This window comes from Mirounga leonina, unplaced genomic scaffold (genome assembly GCF_011800145.1).
Source record: "Mirounga leonina isolate KUSES-001 unplaced genomic scaffold, KU_Mleo_1.0 Mir_150, whole genome shotgun sequence".
Taxonomy (NCBI): domain Eukaryota; kingdom Metazoa; phylum Chordata; class Mammalia; order Carnivora; family Phocidae; genus Mirounga; species Mirounga leonina.
This window is the reverse complement of record NW_023270374.1, coordinates 7,945,731-7,967,225: the sequence shown is the minus strand read 5'-3', so window position 1 is coordinate 7,967,225 and position 21,495 is coordinate 7,945,731. Positions and strand designations below refer to the sequence as shown.

The window sequence follows — 21,495 nt, the reverse complement described above, 5'->3', positions numbered from 1 at the left end:
TGCAACAGGCAGAAGTGTCAGGGATTCAAGGCCCCAGGGCTGGGCCCTTATCTGAGGAATGATGGGAGCTGGTGCACAGATATCCCAGCTTCCTGCCTCCTCTTGAGACAATTTGAAGATTTTCTACCTGGTCTCTTCTGGGGTCCCCAGTGGGACGGAGCCCCAGATGCCCACAGCAGTGGCTGGTGGATTGATGCAGCCGGTGTTGGTGCCTCCCTTCCCAGCCTCACACCCTCTCCTGCACCAGTCCGAAGACAGGAATCCCACCCGTGATGTTAACAGGAAAGAGTGACATAAGCACCATAAAGTGAGTATGAAGAAGTATTATCTACTTAATCAGAAAGGCAAAAGAGACCACTAAAGAACACAGACCAAGCAGTCTAACACATGCAAGTCTGGGGCTCACTGTGAAGGGGAAGGCAGCTCTCTAAGACCATGGTGGGGTCCCTGGGAGGGGGCACCACCCGCCCGACTCTCCTGCATGCCCAGAGCTGGTGTGTGTGTGCAGGTGGATGGCCTGGAAAGCCCAGACCTCTGAAGAGGGGTGTCAACTGCTCGGTGCAGGCATCTCTGGGGAGACTGTGATGAGGCTGGCTCTGCAAATTTTGGAAAAGTTGAGAACTGGCTACAGCAGCTGCCACGGAAAGGAATGGCTGCTGCCTGGGGGGATGAGGACAAACAAGAAGGAGCAGGTCCCTTTCCCCTCCTCCAGCCTTTCGCTCTTCCACTCCCAGGGAGACACTGGCAAAGCGGGGACAGGGGCGCAGGGTCCAGCCCTGGCCCCGGAGTGTGGGGAGGCAGGCTTGTAGCTAAAAGACAGGTGCTTCCTAATAGCACTCTGTGCTCTTGTGATCACAGCGCTAATAAACCACCTGCAGCCAGGACCCTGCGTAGGGTCTGCTTTGGGATCTCTGGGGTTGCAAGCAACAGAAACCAACTCTAACTAATGGAAACAAATAAGCGGCATGTCCAAAGCATGTGGAGTAGCTCTCAGAACTCAAGGAAAGTCTGAAGAACCAGCCTAAAGGAGCCTAGAAAAGGGATAGAGATAGGAGCAACCCTAGGGAGAGAGAGACAGAGGAAACAAGTGGGGAACTTATCAGAACTCCCCCATCATCGGCCAGCTCTAGCATTTCCAGCCTCGGTTCTATTGGGCTCAGATTTCCAATTCCAGCAGTGGGTCTGTTTTGAGACACTTGCCCACCCCACAGCCAGAGAAAGGCAGGATGTCTTCACAGTCTGATCAAGGCTGTATCCAGTGTAGGAGGAGCAGCTCCTCAATACAAAGTTGGGACTGCCACCTGAGGAGTGGGGGTTGTTGCTGGGCACATGCCAACCAAGCAGCTGTCTTAGGTTGGGTCCTCCCAAAAGCTGAGTCTGAAACAAGGTCAAGTCGTTTATTGGAAAGGAGCATCTATATACAGGGAGCAGGGAAGTAAGACAGGGATGGAAGGAGACTGATTCGGGGCATATGGGTGGGTGAGTTTCTTTGGGGGTCTCTGGAGCTCAGTGGGGAGAGTGTAGAACACCTCAAAGTTATCCCAATGGAGGGGGGAGAGAGCTGGGGTATTTATGCTCCAGGTCTTGTCCATCTGGTTGAGGGCTGCTCCCAGGAGCATGAACGCCACAGTGCTCCCAACATGCCAGGCGTGTAGACTGAGCACATTCCTATGACCACAGGAGCCCCTAAGCCAGACTCGCATGTGCTTGGCGTGAGAAGCCTGGGGAAGTAGGCGTGAACCAGAACAGCAAGGGTCAGGGGATCTGGGGGATCAGCACCCAGGGCAGCTCACATGACAGCAGTTACTGGTCACCGACTCAAATGCTTGGTGACGGGAGGGGTGGGCAGCTGGGATTCAGCTTCTTTAGGGGGGTTGGCAGCTTCGGGAGACTCTCAGTCCTGGACTTGAGGCTGAGTCATAGAAAAGGAGGCTAGGACTCTCTGGTGCAACAGTTCGGACCAGACTCACGGTTCGGACCGGTCACCTGCAGTGCTGGCACTTAGGTACCTTGGGGCTTGTCAGAGCTCTGGTGTTCTTTTTGTCATCGATGCTACAGGGAGGCCTGCTCTGAACCCCCATGTTTACTGACAAGAAATATTTTTTATAAAACTAAAGTGCTTGTTTCCAGAGACCTCAGAGAGAGGGGAAAGCTAGAAAATGACCCCATTCTGCAGCTCCCTGGGGAAACAGAACCAAGCAGGGAAAGTGGAGAGAAGCAGGTAAGAAAAGGGCAAGCGGGGTTCTGGGGGACCAGGGACAACTAGCCCAGCTAGACCCCAAAATGTCCATTGCAGGCACCCCACATTTCACACAGTGAACTCGGCTTGAGGCTGAGGTGAGGCAGCCAGGAAATGGTGTTTTCTTGGTTCCTGCCTCCCTCCTGGACCTCATCTCCTCCATTGTCCATCCACAGTCCCTTTTATTTCTCCTCCTTGAACAGGTTAAGTCCATTCCTGCCCCAGGGCCTTTGCACTAGCAGTTCCTCTGCCTGAAATGCTCTTCCCTCAGCTCTGCACATGATTAGCCCATCTTGCCATTCAGATCACATGTCACCTCATTTATGGGATCTTTGCTTGGCCATCCAATCCAAAGTAGACCCCTGGTCATTCTTACACATCACCCTATTGGTTCCCTTCCTAGTATTGTCTCTCCAATGCTCTTATTTAGTTATCTGCTCATTTGTGCATTTCCTTCCTCCCCATGCCAAAACGACTGTCTGTGAGAGCAGAACCACATCTGATTTTCTCTGCTGTCTCCTTAGTGCCCAGAACCATGCATGACACAGAAAGGCCCCAATCCATTTCTGATGATAGATTAAATATAATATAAAAATAAACTTTCTTTCCAAAAAGATGACCCTGCCTTTTAAAATATGAACTGAACATACAGTCCACACAATAAAAAGACTTAATGGTGAAGAGATAAGATCTTCAGTGGTTGTGATGTTAAATATAATACACACCCTGATCCAAATTCCTAGTACATTCTGGGCTCCAGCTAATGGTTTCCATCATTCTCTCTTAAGCTTTTAAATTATAAATATTTCAAAAGTGTGTAATGGAGTGGGTCCTCCATTCATCTTTTAGAAAGAACAACAAAAGCGTATTTCTTTCTTGAAGTCAAAACCTCAAATGAATTCAGAACAAGATTTTTTAATGCTCTAAATAGATAAGGTAATATTTAGTATTCTTTCTAGTATTCATAACAAAAAAATAATAGCATATAATTTACAACACCATCAATTTTCTTGAATAATGTGTCACTGTCTTGCCAGATACTTTTGTTTAGGCAGATGCAATAATCCATTTAAGCACATTTAATCAGTGCCCTTATGAGCATCTACACAGGGAAGGAGCAGTTTCTCAACTGGTATAAGTAAAAAAAAAAAAAAACAAACAAACAAAAAGAAATGGGGGACTGTTAGTAGAAAAACAGATGCCTGGAGGCAACACAGAAGTTTTTGTAAAGATTGTAGTTTGTGGGAGCCTGGGTGGCTCAGATGGTTAGGCATCTGTCTTCAGCTCAGGTCATGATCCCAGGGTCCTGGGATGGAGCTCTGCATCACATCCGGGCTCCCTGCTCAGCGGGGAGTCTGCTTCTCCCTCTGCCTCTGCCCTACCCCACTACTTGTGCTCTCTCTTGCTCTCGCTCTCTCTCAAATAAATAAAATCTTTAAAAAAAAATTGTAGTTTGAAGTAATTTGTTTCCTAGGATGTGACACAGTAAGTACCTGAATGCTCATGTGCATGTCTGTGTGCATATGTGCGCAAGAGAGTGTGTAAACACATGTATATTATGGTATAAATTACAGTCATTGAGAGCACTGATAAACCTGAGAAATCTCCCCTTATCAGCGCAGCTCCATAAACGCTGGTTGGACTCATCAATTAAGTAGCTCCTCCACAAGGAACTACGCAGTGACATTTGGTTCTGCTTTTTGAAACCTGACCTAGGATCGCAATTTCTGAGCTAGAACATTTTCAGTAACTCAGACACAAGGACACTGGAGACATAGGCTGGGGCAGCTGGTGCTGCTGCCCCCTTCGATCCTCACGGTCCTTTACCATTGCCAAGTATTTCCATGCCGGAGATCCGAACGCCTGCACCCACACTTCTGTGCCTGTGGGTTTTCTCGGCCCCCAAAGTTAGTGCCCTGGAAGCAGCCCCCCCCCCCCCCGGCTGACAGGAGTTGGTGGAAGGAGAGAGAGTCCAGCTCCCTCACCAACTCTGAGGCGTGTGTTCTACTCCATCTCCCAGGGTCCCTCGGGGTGACTGAACTCCACATGCCCACAGCACTAACTGATCTGGTAGTGCTCACGTCTTATAGGCTGCCTTGCCGTCCCCATCTCCCTCTTGCACTCCCCTCCTGGCGCTTCCTGGGATCACACCCCAAAGAAACTATATTCGAATCCTTGCTTCAGGATCAGCTCCTTGGCAAACCTGAACTAAGATGCCTTTCATCATGTTCCTCCAACGAAACACTCATGCACCTGAGCATGTGTTTGTGGCTTGAAATGCAATAAAAAGCCACCAGTGCATCAATAAGCATGCTTCTGTGTGAAGTCCAGACACTCCCTGACTCTCTAATGCGTCTCTCAGTGACTCAGGATGAAAAGCCTCTTTCCTTAAAGGAGCAGGGTTTGATGGTCCCTTGAACACGGCATCCCTGTCCTGAGCATGGCTGACCCACCTACACTCCCAAGGCCCCTGTTAATTAGACAAAGGGTGTGCGAGCAAAGAAAACTTTTTAATTAAGGCTTCATTGGCAATGTCAGAAGGGTCTAATCCAAACAAGGAACCCTCACTCTTTTATCCTGTGTTCTAAAATATCAAAGCACTTCCCCTACAGTGGCCCCAAAGACATTGTCTCCCATTAAGCCCAGGAGTGTTAAGAGCTCTTCTCTCCCAATTTCTTCTTGTTTGCCTTCGTCTTCCCAATCACGGTCTCCACAAGGACAGCTGTTTCCTCATATGTCTGAATGCTCTCAGTTGTTATCTTCTCAATGGACTCCATCACTTCCACCTTCTCATATGCCAAAGTCCTGGGGGGGCTTCTCTCCTGCGAGCTGCTACTCCTTGCCCCATGCCTCTCCAATCCACCCGGACCGACTCCAGCCCTTTGAGACTGGGGTGGAGATGGTGGTCTCTCCGGACCAGGTGGGACCACGGGACAGGGCTTCCTGGACGCCTCATCCTCCTTCTGGTCCTCCTCTTTCTCCCCAGGCCCTTTCAATCCTTTGGCACTAATCTCGTTCTCCTTGTCAGCAGCATGCTGGTCGGGTGGGTGTTCACCTTCTTTACCCTGAAGATCGCCCTGTCCGTTCTCTAGCGGGGGCCCGGGCTGCTCAGGAGAGGGCTCCGCAGGGCTGTCACGATGCAGAGAGTCATCCTCAATGGAAATAACCACTCCACCTTTGGCTGGGATGGAGGATGAATAGAACCCAGGGTCCACATAACTGGCATCCCCGGAGACCAGCACGTACCGCCCTTTGGTGAAAAGGTCAGCTGGGGGCTCGGGTTCTTTGGGGCTTTTCACTTTATCCTTGACCTTCTTGAAGAGTTTCCCAAAGGCTTTGCTTATCTTCCCTCCATCTGGCACGTCCTCTGGAGCCACTTCTGGGGTTGGGGGACTAGCTTCATCACCTTGTAATTCAAGCTTAGACTCGCCTTCTTCTTTAGGAACCACCTGCACCGGCTTTGTGTCTTCTGGACCTTGCAGGGATATGTCTTCCAGACTTCCATCAGCTTTGTCTTTAGCTATGATCTCCTTTTTCCTTGGAATGTTCTTGGGGAGACCTTTTTGTCTTGGTTTTGCTGTTGTTATATCCTGCACAGCCCTAGTGAGATCTAAAAAAAAAGGGGGGGGAGGCAGGGAGGGAGCATAAGTCAAGTTTGTCAATGAAAGAGGGAAAAAACGTATTTGTTGAAAAATAGGCTGCCTTGGAGACCAATGCCTAGCACTGGGTAGAGCTTACCATACACAGGGCAAGATGCCTGGATCTGACCCATAGCATCCATGACCCACTTAAGGTCCCACCTCTGTGACCAGCTGTGTGACTTTGGACAGGTTGCTTGACCCCTCTGGGCTTGGAAAGGGAAGGGAAGGTGCTGCCTGTATGGACTCTCACAGTTCCCATCACACTGGGTACAACTTACTGAAACGTTCTACAGCAATAACACTTGGTGTCCCCACCCCAGCCATGACAAATACTAGTCAGTGGAACTCATTATACAGAGTCGTCCTCGCCGTGGACTTTTCCAAAGGAAAGACAGCAGAGCTGCCTGGGTATCCAGTGTGTTCTGAATGGCTTCGGGCACGGGAATCAAATTGATCTCCCTTGCTCCATATGCATTGCAAGCTAAATAAATACAAATACCCCTCGAGCGGCATCCCCTTCCTCCTGGGCAAAAGAGGAGGCAACTATTAAATTCAGAAATAACAGGAATCTTGGGCCACCTGGGTGGCTCAGTCGGTTAAGCAACCGGCTCTTGGTTTCGGCTCAGGTAATGATCTCAGGGTCATGGGATCAAGCCTTGCATCAGGCTCAGCACTCACCACGGAGTTGGCTTGAGAATTCTCTCTCTCTCTGCCTGTCCCCTCCCTCCTTCTCTCTCTTTCTAAAATAAATCTTAGAAAGAAAGAAAGAGAGAGAGAGAATGAGAGAGAGGAAAGAAAGAAAGAAAGAAAGAAAGAAAGAAAGAAAGAAAGAAAGAAAGAAAGAAAGAAAGAAAAAGAAAGAAAGAAGAAAGAAAAGAAAGAAAGAAAGAGAAAGAAAGAAAGAAAGGAAGAAAAAGAAAGGAAGGAAGGAAGGAAGGAAGGAAGGAAGGAAGGAAGGAAGGAAGGAAGGAAGAAAAGAACAGGAATCCCCTGTTCCCAAGGCCATCTTCATTTCTTCAGACTAGCCAAAAGGAAAAATGGAACGTTCAAGAAAGCATACACAATCTCACCTCACCTCATCCATGAGGCTTTTCAACCTAACCTGCATGCTGATTTTTTTTTTAACTTTTTCATCTCAAAGGTCTTCTCCATACCCTACCTCCATTAACCAGAGGACTGACAGACAAAGCAAAGGCATCCAGCATGGGGTGACTCAGAGCGCTGAGTGAACAGGGAATGGCAGAAATGAGCCGTGAAGCCATAAGGGAGGAAGAGACATGTCAAAGAAGCCTGCTGAGGGCGGGTATGGGGACAGGGGGTGCCTGCAGGAACTGCTATGGAATTTCAGGGCCCAGCGCAAGAGGAAAAGGCAGGGTCCCTGTTCAAAATCATTAAGAATTCCAAGACAGGGACAGTGGAGCACTAAGCCAAGTGTGCGTACAGGGCCCTGAGTGTGGCTGCATGCTTCTAGACCCAGCCCGGGGACGGCTGCCCTTTCCAACACATTCTAACACGGAAACCCAATTTCTACAAACCCCTCTGAGCTTTCTGAGGGACCTGGATTTGAAGGCATTATAGGTATGAGCAATCAATAGCACCATCTTCTCTTCTCCCGAAACACTGTGTTTGTTCAGCAGTGGGGAGATTTCGCTGTGAGGTAACATCTCACAAGTGCATGAGACCATCCCCAGAGGACCAAACGTTGACGACAGAAGCCATGCTTGCCAACCAAGCTAGTTCTGCTCGGGGTTGAATGGAAGAGAAATGAGTAGTAATTGAGCATCTACTCTGCCCCAGACACTGGATTAAGCATTTTTGCACAGCAGAGCTCATTTCATTTGCTGAAGCGAACACTGAATTATACTTTCTCCCCAGTGAAATGCTTCAAGTCTGAGGATGCCATTCCCAAGGTGGTCCATCCCCCCATCTGATTTTTCTCCTTGTCAACTTTCTGGCTCAGTCACTCAGCACCTGTGGGAGCATATCAGAGATGGAGAGAAGACCTCAAATAAAACATTAAATTTCCAGATGGATCAGAAGGAAGCATGAATGCTAAGTTCAGGAAGAAAGCTGTTTGATTTTCTTTCCTGCTTTTCCATGATGGAAAACAGCAGAAGCCAGGGTTGAGGAGCATTACCTTTCCCACCAAGCTGAGAACTGAGAGAGGTTCCATAGCTTGGGGTGAACAGGGTGACAGGAGTTTCAATGAAGGCAGAGTTCAGCCTGGAGAAAGAACCAGAAAGACGATGGTCACCATCTTTAATTCATCAAACCAAACAGATAGTCGGGGTAAGAGTGACTCTCTAATGTGAGCAAAAATGAGGAAATCTTTCTCTAGATCAGACTATTCGTGAACCACACATATACTTACACACTAGATGAGGATGGGAAGGATTCTTTGAGCTTAAGTCATAAACTATGAAACACACATATAGAGAATTGTAAAATGGGAATTGCTTATAATCTAAAAATGCCATTTCTCTGTTGAACAGAGTTTTTGTTTTTGTTTTTTTAATAAAAGAGTAGCCAGCCCAGGGTGAAGTATTTAGGGCAACCAGGATATGATATCTCCAACTCTTTTTAAAAAAATAATATGCATTATATAAAGAGAGAAAAAAATTGATAAAGCAATGGAGATAAAATTGGAACAGTGGTGAGTCTAAGAAAACAGTGCTCAGGGGTTCGGTGTTCTATGCTTACAACATTTCTATCAACTTGAAATTAGAACAAAATTGGAACTTATGAACAAACTAACAAAAGGGCTATCCGATGACTTTTTTGTGAAGCCTTGCCTCCAAAACAAAAATGTTCACACAGTCACTTAAGTGCCCATTCAAGATTTATCTTCATGTGTGCAATAAGCATTCACTGTGACATAATATAATTTAGGACTGTGCAACAATCCATTGACCATAACTAGAGAAAGAAAAAGAAAATCTTGCTTTCTCTGCTAAACCTTTGAGCACTTGCAACCAAGATACAGCATCCAGAGCGAAGGAAAGAACTGCTCCTGGTGGAGTAATACTGGGTGCTTCTCTTTTAATTCAGTCTAAATCCCCCAAGTCGGCAAGACTGAATCAAAGAATCACAACTTAATAGACAGTGAAAGTCCTTCTATGAGGTAATTTCTACGAGTCCCCAAACTGCTCTCTGAATGATATCTACAGATACGGACATGGACACAGACACAGATATAGATGATGTAGGCGCAGATCTACAGAATACAGATGCAGACAGAGAGAGAGATGTACATGTACCTGACACAGGTGTGCAAGCAGATGACATCAGTGCAGGTGTAAATGTGCACACACTTGAGGATGAGGTAGATCTAGATGACATAGGTATAGATGAATAATAGGGGTAGGGAGAGGCAGATGAAGATGTAGATGGCGTGGGTGTAGGTGTACATGGTGTAGAAGTCGATGATGTAGATGTAGGCGTAGATGATATAAATGATGTAGATAATGTAGCTTTAAGTGTAGATGGACATGTTCATGTGGATGATATGGATGTAAGTGTAGGTGTCTACATGATCATACAGATCATGTAGAGTGATGATGCAGACTGTAGGTGTAGATGATACAGACAGAGAGAGAGATTGAGATAGGGGTCGGGAATATGGGATAGGGATAGGAGACAGAGGTAGGGAACAGGGAATAGAGATAGGGATGGGGTAGGGGGTAGGGGATAGGGATTAGAGGTGGGGCTAGGGACAGGGGATGGGGATAGGGAAAGAGATAATTTCCCAGCTATCCTGAAGTTAATGGAGCTCAAGTCACAGCTCCATTATGATCAAGACCACCCAGTGAATCGACAGCCATACTACTGACCCAGCCAGGTGATAAAAACAATGATAACAGTAACAGCAGCAGTAACAACACCCAACACCTCTGAGCAGGTGTTGAGTGCCAGGCACTGTGCCAGGCACCTCACCTGCAGCATCTCATTAAATACTCCTGGTCATCCTACCGGCTAACGCGTTTATGTCCCCAGAGGCTTGTGGAGCCAAAAGCAAGCTTCTCCGTGAGGTCTTTTGTGACCACCCTTCTTAAAATTTCAAACACTCCCACCATTGCCCCCTGGCCATGCTCTCTCTCCTGTCACCATTTACTCCATGGTGCTTGGCCTCTGTTCCAAAGTCATCTATCAGCTGCCTCCCCAACTAGGATTCCAGCTCCACAAGGCCATGGAGTTGTGTTGCCTCCCTGCCCCATCCCCACCACCTGGAACTGTGCCTGGCACACAGGAAGCACTCCACGAGGACCCATGGAAGAAGCAAATAGCCAGGACAGGGAGAGGGGCACAGTCTCGGTGGGGGGGGGCCTGCCTGTGACCACACCTGTTGCCTTCATTCTCAAGGATCCGATGGTACCGCTCCAGCTCGTTCTTCAGTGTCTGCTGGGCGACCACCAGCTGCCGGCAGTCATAGGAAGACTTCTCCAGGCTCCTCTCGGCCTCCTCAATCTCCTTCCGCAGGGTTTCAATCTGTTCATTATAGAGCTGAATCTCGTCATCGTAACACTCATGGGCATCTTTAATAGCTTGTTCCAGGGCCGAGGTCTGTGGGCAAAGACACAGCTGTGAGGAAAGCCATCCTGCCTCTTCCTAAGACACAGGCTTGACCAGGAGAAACTGGGCTCAGGTACCCCGTTTTGTTTGCTTTGCTCCTTTGTTTCTCCACCAGTTTTGTTGTTGGCAATGAATTACTTTGGAATCCTGGAGCCAGAAAGGAACCTGGACACTAGCTAGCCCCAGCCCCCTCTGAAATCTGCCCTTAACAGAGCCTTCCCCAAAGAGAGTCTGAGGATGGAAAGCCCCGAAAATAAAAAGTTAACTGCTGTCCCTGGAATAAAATGTATAATTTGAATAAAGTATATTATTCATATTCTGAGTTAGCATAAATCTGACAGCCAAAAAATAGAAGCACACATACTAAATAGAAAAGATGCTATTTTTGCTAAAGTAATGAAGTGGGGGGGGGGCATGTTTCTTGTTCTTATTTAATCACTATGACACTATACTTTTGTGCTGATTTCTGATTAGTAGAGTGATATGTTTGTGTAGCTAAAGTGTACGTGTGCACTTGTGTACACATAAAACAACCTCAGGGTTACACTATTTACATACTAATGCAGGGCTAGTCAAAATTAAGGTAGGACAATAGAAATTTGACAGAATATAAGGTGGACTTCTATTCACTTTAAGAGCCTCTAACACTGCACAAAGAGCCACGTGTGTACTTATTTACAAGCTTAGTATTTATGTAGTCATGACGCTTTTGTGATCTCATTTTCCGAAGTAGGAAAGAATTCACCACGCATTATCAGTCCTCAAAACAAAATGAAACAAACAAACCGAAAAACCACTTCTACCTACAACAGCACATCCCAAAATTCAATGCGAACCACCCGAGGATGTTGTTAAGCTGCAGACACAGACTCAGCAGGTTCTACGATCCTAACCACTTCCCACACGATGCTAAGGGCACTGGTCTATGGACCACACCAGGAGTCAGGGGGGCTGCACTGGTATCTGAGTTCAACGTCATGTATGTCTGCTACAAGGCATTTCATGCATGCAGCTGAATGCGCATACTGGACAATCTAGAGGATGCAATTCCTACGACACCTGATTCCTCACTTTACATACAGATGTGGCCTTGGAACAGTGAAGTTTCCTAAGTGATGACACTTGAAAACTTAGCTTACCATGGTTTTTGGGAATGTGTCTATTGTATCAAGAAGGAAGGAAGGAAGGAAAAGAGAAGGAACAAAAGAAGGAGGGGGGGAAGAAAGGAAGGCAGGAAGGAGGGCAGGAGGGAGGGGAGGGAGATGGGAAGGAGGGAAGGAAGGAAGGAAGGGGTACATATACTCCATACTTTGGGAAGTCGCTTGCCAGCCCATGTCGTCCCCCGCGTCTGATCCCTGTTCCGTCTCATAGAGGGGTCCCAACGGTGGTGTGATCTCACTCTTCTGACCAGAGCTACAGAACCAGGGCCAGACACAGACTGGCCTATCACATGCTTCCTCTCTGGGGAATTTGTAAAAGGATCTCAGAAACAGCGGTGAGCTGGTGGCAGGTCCACAGAACCCCGGGGCCGCCATCTTTCATAATGTGCATGGAGAAGTTACGAAAAGCAACTCTTCAGAGAGGCAGAGAAATGAAGCCAAAGGGCAGAGACAAACAGAGATGAGAGAGTTTGTGGGAGAGAAGGGAGACAGAGAGTGAGCAGTTAGCTGCCTCAGATCCAAGTTCCTGGTTCCTGCTCTCAAATTCCATAAACTACCTTTTATATCCTGTTCCTTTGGGGGGGGGGGATGGAGGGGGTGGATAGTATCTTTACAGTGGAGAAACCCGGCAGACACCACCTTAACCAAGTGATCCAAGTTACATCACTGGCAGGAAGACATGCCCCCATGATGCTCCCCTGATGAGAAGCACCCAGAAGGACACTCACTTCTGTGCGTTCCAGCCAGGAACACACAGCCTCAGCCTAATCCTGAAAAAAACATCTGGGAGCCCAAAAGGAGGGACATTCCCAAGATGGCTGGCCATCAAGGTCAGGAAAGGCAAAGAAAGGCAGGAACTATCCCACATTGGGGTAGACTAAGGAGACACAACACCTAAATGCAAGTAGGATCCACAGGAAAAGATGATGTGGGTAATTTGTGAAATTGTTGTCAAGTCTATTACAAGGATGGTATCATCGCTAGTTTCCTGGTTTCAATCACTACTCTGTGGTTATCAATTAAGGAGCTAACATTTGGGGAACCTGGGTGAAGAGTATGCAAGAAACCCATGTGCTATTTTTTGCACTTTTGAGAAGTCTAAAATTAGCTCAAAATAGAATTAAAGTGTACTCTTTCCTGTTTAAGCTTGTTTGACTGGGTGTCTGTCCCTCCTGAAAAAACGATTGTTTTAAATTCAAACAGTTACCTGTCATGTCAAATACCAAGGCCTCCCACTAATTCCTGGTGCAGCCGCATGTTCTGACCTATACCAGTACTCACACATTCTAGGAAAGGCTTCCAAGAAATAAGGACTCTAAAAGACCCTTCTGAGGCTCAAATCTCAGAGACAAGAAGCCACCCAGGAATGGAAGAATCCTGAAGTCAGACAGACATTCCTTTTCTATGAAGCAGTCCTGAAAACAAGCCTGGGGGATGCCGGCCGCACTGGGCAGCAGGGAGGGTGCCTCTGATCAAAGCTTACCTTCCTCCCCTGGATACAGGAAAGAGTCCGTGCCCACAGCACCCAGACTTTAAAAGTACGCCTATTCCACAAACAAATATCGAGGGGGAAGAAAGAGATAACAGGGAACCTATAGGATAAAAGAGACTTAAAAGACGCAGAAACCAATTATAACGTGTGGACCTTATTTGGATCGCAATCCAAGTAAACGCTAAAGAATGAAATTGTGGGAAAGACTCCCCATTGGCTGATTCCATTTATATGACAATCTGGAAAAGACAAAGCCAGTGGCTGCCAGGGGTTGGGAGTGAGGTGGGGCAGGGGCTGCCCATGATGCACAGCTCTCTGGGGAATTTCAGGGTGACGGCACTATCCTGTATCTTGATTGTGGGTGTGGGTGCAGTGGTGCATGCACTTGCCATGCAGATGTAACATGTACCGAAAAGGGGGACATTGGCTGTATGCAGACAGCACCTCAGTTAATGATGAGACAATCAGAGATCTGATCCCCGACTGGACATTTGGTGATACTAAAGAAGTACTGTTAATTATTAAAGGTGGGTTCATGGACCTACGTTCTATAAAAGGAGCCCTCATCTTTTCGAGAGATCTGTTCAAATACGGCTGGATCAGATGATTTGGTGTCAGGGATCCCTTCAGAATTACATGGGGGTGTGTGGGGGTGTAGGAGGTATAAGAGGGACCATGTGTTGGGGGATGGGGATCTGGGGGCTCATGAGACTGTTTTCTCATTTTTACGTATGTTTTAAGTGTTCCAAAATAGAGTGAAAGCAAAGATTATGTGTAAAGTGAGTCTATTGCCCCCTTTGGGTCTGGGTTCCCTAGCCCAGGGCGGGAATAATGGTTTGTGTGGGCAAGTTCTCACATGCAGCAACTCCTCAGCCTCAGGACCACCTCATGGGGGTGGGGCGATTATGACTCCGCTTTACAGATGAGGAAACAGACACGTGGGCAAAGTGACCTGCCAATCAATACAGGATTCAGAGCCACCTATGCAGGGTCTGAGACCCTTCCTGAAACCATGGGCCCTCCTGCGTCAGCCTCTTCCCAACTGCAGGAGAGCAGGACACACACACACACACACAAACACACACACGCGCGCGCACACACACACTCTCTCTCTCTCTCTCTCTCCCCGGGCCCTTGGAAAACCCCCAATTCCCACATATCAACAGGCAAGCATCACCAGCATGTTCTCACTGAAGACCTAGGGGACACAGGGTGACCCCCACACAGACTTCTCCCTCCCTGAGCACAAACACTTGGCAAATTTTTAAACGGTAAGTAGGATAGCAACGCATTGTCACAAACTAGGACATTAGAAACTAGAAACTTCCAACCTTCCAGGGCAAGTATGATTTTTTTTTTTTTGTATCTCATGGGTCGGTGGTGTGCTGGTGGGAGTAGCTGGGTGGTTGGTTGGTGGCTGTCCTCTGATGGAATCTGCGGGAGGAATGCCTGTCCTGGGAGGAGGCTCTGGGGATGTAAGGTGTCTTCCAATCTCTGACGGGCACTGGTGCTCTGCCTGATTCTGCTTGCATCCACCAAGAATCCACAGTGTCCAGCGAAGTGCTGAATGAGTTTATAAAACTGGATTTACATCTATGTCAATGTGGTTTTTGCAGCTCAATAATTTAAACTATTCATCAGGGAGCACCTGGGTGGCTCAGTCGGTTAAGCATCTGCCTTCAACTCAGGTCATGATCCCAGGGTCCTGGGTTCAAGTTCCGCATCAGGCTCCTTGCTCTGCGGAGAGCCTGCTTCTCCCTCTAACCCTCTCCCCTCTCGTGCTGTTTCTCTCTCTCTCTCTCTAATAAATAAATAAATAAAATCTTTTTTAAAAAATAAAATAAACTATTCATCAAAAGGAGAAATGTTCAAGAAAAATATTAAGAGCCCCACTTTCATCAGCTTAAAGGGGGCCAAAGAGATGTCTCTGCATGAGCAAACCTGGCACCAGCTTCACTACCTGAGAATGAGATGTGGCCCCTCCTCCGAGGAGCCCAGAGGCCAGGGTGGGAGGTGGCTCGCTCATAGAGACATGCCCAAGGCATCACGAAGCACATGGAGACCCTCGGATACTGGAGGATGTCAGAGAAGGCCAGTCCTAGGTACCAAAGAAGAGAAGGTTCTTCTGGAAAGAGGAGAAGTGATGAGCCAAGGGGCAGGTGCCAGAAATCACAGGAGGGTCAAGAGAGGAAGAGAAGTGAGAGTAGCCCATTCACATCTCTGGGTTTCTTGGAGGGGAGCAGCCTCACAGAAACTGGAGAGAGAGGTGGGTAGAAGGGGTGGGCCGTGCCACAACTTGACCTTCATCCTGAGCAAGGGTGACTGCTGTGTTTCTCCTTGGACCGTTGACACCCTTCTGAGATCAGCTGCAGGTGGGAGCCACACCATGCGCTGCTCAGTACTCCCTGAACCTCATCTGGAGCTTGGCGATCAAGGCTGAATGAAGGAGTCAGTATTCGAGCACAGCTGTGGGGCCTGCTTTTGCACAGCAGGGGTCAACAGGGACCCAGGACAGTGCCTAGCAGTGAGCCCCCATCCAGAGCGGTGACCTCCTGCTTCAGTCCTCTTAGGCCCCCGGATGCCTTAGGCCCCCGGATGCCTTTGGGTCCAAGGTCGTTTGTAAAAAGGAAACGGGTTCCTTTTTCTCCACATCCTCGCCAACACATGTTGTTTCTTGTGTTTTTTATTTTAGCCATTCTGACAGGTGTGAGGTGACATCTCACTGTGGTTTTGATTTACATCTCCCTGCTGATCAGTGATGTTGTGCTCAACATCATCTGTTTGGTCTACAAAGAGTAGACCTTCACCAGTGTTCAAACACTTTTCATCTGTCGGTCTCCTGTATGTCTTCTTTGGAAAAATCTTTATTCAGCTCCTCTGCCCATTTTTAATTGGATTAGTTGTTTTTTGGTGTTGAGTTGTGTCAGTTCTTTATCTATTTTGGATATTAACCCATCATCAGACACATCATTTGCAACTATTCGGTAGGTGAATGGATAAAAATGAATGGAATATTACTGTCATAAAAAAAGAATGAAATCTTGCCATTTGCAACAACAAGGATGGAGCTAGAGGGTATAATATTAAGTGAAATAAGTCAGTCAGAGAAAAACAAATACCATAAGATTTCCCTCATGGAATTTAAGAAACAAAAGAAATGAACAAACAAAGGAAAAAAACCAGACAAACAAAGAAAACAGACTCTTAACTATAGACAACAAACTGATAGTTATCAGAGGGGCGGTGGGGGGGGGGGTAATGGGTAAAACAGATAAAGGGGATTAAGAGTACACTTGTCTTGATGGGCACCGATGCATAGAATTGTTGCATCATTACACTATACTCGTGAAGTTAACATCTGCTGTATATTAATTATACTTCAATTTTAAAAGAGGGAAAAAAATTTTAAAAAAGGAAATGGAAGAAATCAAGTATTCTTCACTGATTACATGCTCTTACCAAAATCTACCACTAGATGGCGCGAGGCAACTTTAATGAGAAGTGATAACCAGGGAGGTTTACTCCTTCCAAGTAATACAGGACCTTTTTCACTTTCCTGTCACAGAAACTCCCAGTCAATGTGATTAGGGAGCCAGAAGTGCCTGTCCCTTTTCTTCCACCTCTAGGAAGTGCCATCCCAGTGGTCTCATGCATGGGCTGTGTTGGGCTTCAAAGAAGGGGCTGTCAGCTCTAATGGAGGATGCTATTCCTTCTAGCCTGTGGACTAGGGTTCTCAAACTTGAGTCTGCACAACCACCCGGAGGGCTTGTTAAAACAGAGATTGCTGGGCCCCATCCCAAAGTTCCTGACTCAATAGGTCTGGGATGAGCTTGTGAATGTGCATGTCTGACAAGTTCCCAGGTGATGCTGATGCTGCTGGTTTAGGGACCTCACCCTGAGGACCATGCTATGGAGGATTCTGGAAGCATCAGATGCTCTAACCAGAGGCAGAACCAGATGCAGTGGTTCTGCCAGGTTGGAGCCCTCAGGCTGCAAGGAGTTCTCCCTCTCCCACCCTCCTCACTTGTCCCCAGTCATAGCATTGGCCCTACTGAGGGGCTAAGCCACCAAATCTACCTTGGAGACTCTCAGCTCGGCTACTCCATTGGGAAGCCTCTAAAGCCTTTCAAAATCAGCAAAAAAGCCAGCCATGAGCATCTCCTGAATAGGCTATGGAAGGAAGGCCCAAGTCAGGGACTCAGGTGGACCGGATGTAGAACATTCTGACCCAACCTGGGGCCCACCCTTATACCAGTGTTCTCAAAGTTCCTGGATCAGAAGCATCATCACCTGGAAACTCAGAAATGCACATTCTTGGGCCACACCCCAGAACTACTGAGTCAGAACCTCTTGGGTGGGCCCAGCCATATCTGTGTTTTAATAAGAGCTAATTAGGCAGACTTCTGGTACCCATGACCATTGCCCCTTAGCTTTATGCCCATGAATGTTATGTTACACAGCAAAAGGGACTCTGCAGATGTGATTAAGGTTCTTAATCAGCTGACCTTCAAAAATAGGGAGATTATCATAGATTATTCCTGATCATATGAGCCCTTAAAAGCAGAAGTCAGAGAGATTAGATGCATGAGAAAAATTCTATGCACTGTTGCTGGATTTGGGGATGGAGGGGGCCATGTGCCAAGAGATGTGGGCGGCCTTTAAGAACAACTCCTGGCCGACAGACAGCAAAGAACTGGGGTCCTCCATCCTACCTGCACACAGAGTTGACTCTTGCCAACAACATGAATGAGACTGGAAGATCCTCCACCAAGAGCCTCCAGATAAGAAGGTCGGCCAACACCTTTATATCAGCCTTGTGAGACCCAGAGCAGAAAAAAACAACCAAGCCTGCCCAGACTTCTAACCCTGGAAGTGTGGGATAAAGGACTGTTGTTTCAAGCCCTTGCATGTATCGAAATTCACTAGAGCAGCGAGAGAAAACTAATACAACTTGTGTTTCATTAGCTCCACCGCTAGATTTATTTAATATAAGCGCATCGATTATGATATAGAAAATGACTGGTAATATTCTGATAACTGTCTCAATAGAATTGGTTTCCTTTTAATTATACATACTTTATTTTTATTCTATGCCCTTAACATTGTTCTGAGAAGTGGTCCATGGGCTTCACCAGGTGGCTGGGGGGTGGTGGGTCATGGCACAGAAAAAGAGAAGACCCCCCAATTTAGAGAGACAACAACATCAGAGTAAGACCAGTAAGTCTTTCTGCAGCAGCTATGGGTGGGGACAGGCAGCCAAGCAGACAGACTGATTTCATAGTCTCCGAAACTAGGTTAATCCGTGATGAAAGGTCTTGCTTTTACATTCAACAAATACATATATGTACATAGAGACAGAAACATTTATGCCCTAGAATTGGAACTTACCACGTCAGACTGGGCTCTTTCATTTTCTCAGTATCTAGGGCAGGGTTTTCAACTTTGCTGCCACGGCCACAGGAAGAGCCACATTTTACGTCACAAACCACAGACATCACACAAATGTGTGTGTGTGTGTGCATCTGAACAAATATATATATTTAAATATGCAAACATATATATTTAAAACACAGTTTTCACAAAACAAATCCCACCATTACTAGCCATGCACTCGGTTATTTCTTATTCTAGCTTAGTCTAGTGTTGTCAATTTCTTCTTTTTTTTAATGCCAGTCAATTCTGCTGAATTCATTTTACCACCCAATGATGAATGGTAAACAGTGGTTTGGAAAACACTGGTCTCAAGGACCAGTGGGCTTGCGTCCACTTCTCCAATTTCTCATTCACACAAACACACACACACACACACAAACACGCACACATATACACATACACACAGATACACAAATTTATATACACATACAAATATATACATGCACACCTATACATATATGTATATAACATGCACACATACACACATGCACACACATACACATGCATACCTACACACACATAAACATATATACATACACACGGATGCAAACACACACACACACCACATACTCATGCTCGCTCCATTCTTCCAGGGCCTCAGAGGAAACCACTAACTACCAAGTCACCAAAATGGTGTGTCTGGTCCCTGAGCCATGGTTTGTCATGAGAAGGATGAGCTTAAAGGCAGTGCTCAATTTCTCGAGGTGTGATCTTTACCTCGGGAGATAATCACCAGACCCCAGTTTGCTTTCAGTGGCCGCTGAGAGTTGCTGCAGAGTGACAGGTTTGTGCAGTGGGCAATGGGACAGAAATGAAGATTCTGGAACTCCACGGTCCCAAAAGAGATCCTGGGCAGATCTGGAGGGCACTGAATAGCTACAAAAGCACCAGATCCATTGTGGCTTTAACTTCTGATTTTGCAGGCATTGAAGGGATAGAGACAGAGTAACATTTAATGTTCCAGGTTTCCTAAATAGTCCAATTTTTCAAACTTTTTGTTCTCTTGTACCCTATGTGTACTTGTCAAACCAAATGTCAATTTATTTTTAGATTTAGAAAATGCAGGTGCAGAGTATAGGAAAATTTAGTATTTTAACCCAATGTGCCCCATCAGAATGGTACAGTAATGAGAGAAAGAAAACTGGAAGGAATCAGGGGGATGAGCTATGAAGCTCGTTAACCAAGAAGGAAGGCCACAGAAAGAGGAGTGAGTTCTTCTTGTGACTTTAGTTTTCAAATTAAGCCTCACCAAAAAAAAAAAAAAAAAAAGGAGGGGGTAGAAATGGGAGCTTTATGCTAACAAATTCTGAGCAGAAGCAAACACCAACACAAGCCTATAATCAAATTCCAAAGGAGAGGGTGCCTGGGTGGCTCAGTAGTTTAAGCGTCTGCCTTTGACTCAGGTCATGATCCCTTGCTCAGTGGGGAGTCTGCTTCTCTCTCTCCCTCTGCCCCTCCCCCCACACATGCTTGCTTTCTCTCTCTCTCAAAAATAAATACATTTTTTAAATCTTAAAAAAAAATCTGCCAAAGGAGAGATGTTAGGTCACGAAATGAGAAAGAGGAAGCACAGATTTGACCAACTGGAGGATAAAAATTCCAGTAAGTATCCATCTCTTCTTATTTTTAACAACAAGATTAAACTGGGCAAAACAAATCGACCTGCAGAAGGCTTGGTGGGGAGGAGTGGCACGAGGGGAACCTCTGAGGCTCCTGGAATTAGCATGACCCATTATCCCTGCTTGGCCAGGACTTTGCCAGTTTGGGCATGGAAGTCCTCCATCCTGGGAAACCCTTGGTCAAAGCAGGACAGCTGGTCACACTACTCAGAAAACCCGGTTTCTGGCTCTGAGCACTGGACACACAGGTGTGTTGGGTTTGTGAGAATTCCCCACCCCCCACCCAGCTGGATACTTGTACACTTTTCTGCACGCTCAGGACACCTGAATACAGTGCGCTGTAAAACCTGATTCACATGTGTGGTGTGAATGCCCAACGGTGAGCAGCGGACACGAGGGGGTGGAGCCATACCTGGGCCTGTAGCTCCGTCCTCTGGGCCTGCAGGAGGGACACCACCTCCCGGCCCTCCTCCAGCTGACTCTGCAGGGCGGCGGCCTCCCGTTCTGTCAGGAGCTTCTCCTGCACAAAAAGGCCAGACTCAGCATGCACATGCACTTGATGTGTGAGGAAATCCACAGGGAAAGGGGGCAAAGAAGGTTCTTCAGGTTCATGTCCCCTTGCCCAAACTCATATGCTGAAGCCCTGCCCCCAATATGGGGCCTTCGGGAGGTGATGAGATCTACATGAGGTCATGAGGATGGGGCACTCGTGGTGGGGTTAGTGTCCTTATAGGAAGAGGAGGAGACACCTGAGTGCTCTCTCTCTCTCCCCAAGATGCACCAAGGAAAGGCCATGTGAGGACCCACCAAGAAGGTGGCTGTCTACAAACCAGGAAGGAGGCCCTCATCAAAAGCCGAATCTGCAGCAGCCTGATCTTGGACTTGCAGCCTCCAGGGCTGTGAGAAACAAATGTCTGCTGTTTGCTCGTCCCTGGCTGTGCTGTCACCGGGCCCGAGCTGACTAAGCCAGGCCCATGGCAGCCACCCTTAAGTTCTGCCTGTTCACGGTCTTCAGAGTCTGAACCATAAACGCTAGGAGCGTAAATCGCTGGAGACCCACATTTTAGACCTGGCTGTGCCATAAACTGGCTAAGAGACTCTGGACAAGGCACTGTCTCCTTCTATAAAAAGGAAAGCTGGGAATGCCGACGCTCGCTGGGCTCTGTCGTCTGTCCCTGCAGGTGGCACGGTCAGTCTGTGCCCCGGGCTGTCGACGGTGCCGAGATGTCACGGCCGCACCAGGCTGTCGGGCTCCAGGGACCACAGGGCAGTAGGGGCCCCAAGGGAGCTGCCCCGCTCTCTCCCCACTCGGCGGAGCGACATGGGAGAAGATCCGTCCTCA

General features: G+C 47.3%; 1 protein-coding gene across 1 annotated transcript in view; it reads right to left on the bottom strand.

Annotated features, from left to right (window-relative positions):
• Positions 1 to 4,730: 4,730 nt before the first annotated feature.
• The window catches only part of BFSP1 (beaded filament structural protein 1), a 38,089-nt gene continuing 21,324 nt past the window's right edge, over positions 4,731 to 21,495 (bottom strand). Inside the window, exons 5-8 of the mRNA XM_035005802.1 lie at positions 20,566 to 20,673; positions 10,220 to 10,440; positions 8,018 to 8,103; positions 4,731 to 5,849 (exon numbers count right to left, since the gene is read on the bottom strand). Coding sequence (XP_034861693.1) covers positions 4,891 to 5,849; positions 8,018 to 8,103; positions 10,220 to 10,440; positions 20,566 to 20,673 — 1,374 coding nt within the window. The 3' untranslated portion in view covers positions 4,731 to 4,890. The remainder of the gene's footprint in view (positions 5,850 to 8,017; positions 8,104 to 10,219; positions 10,441 to 20,565; positions 20,674 to 21,495) is intronic.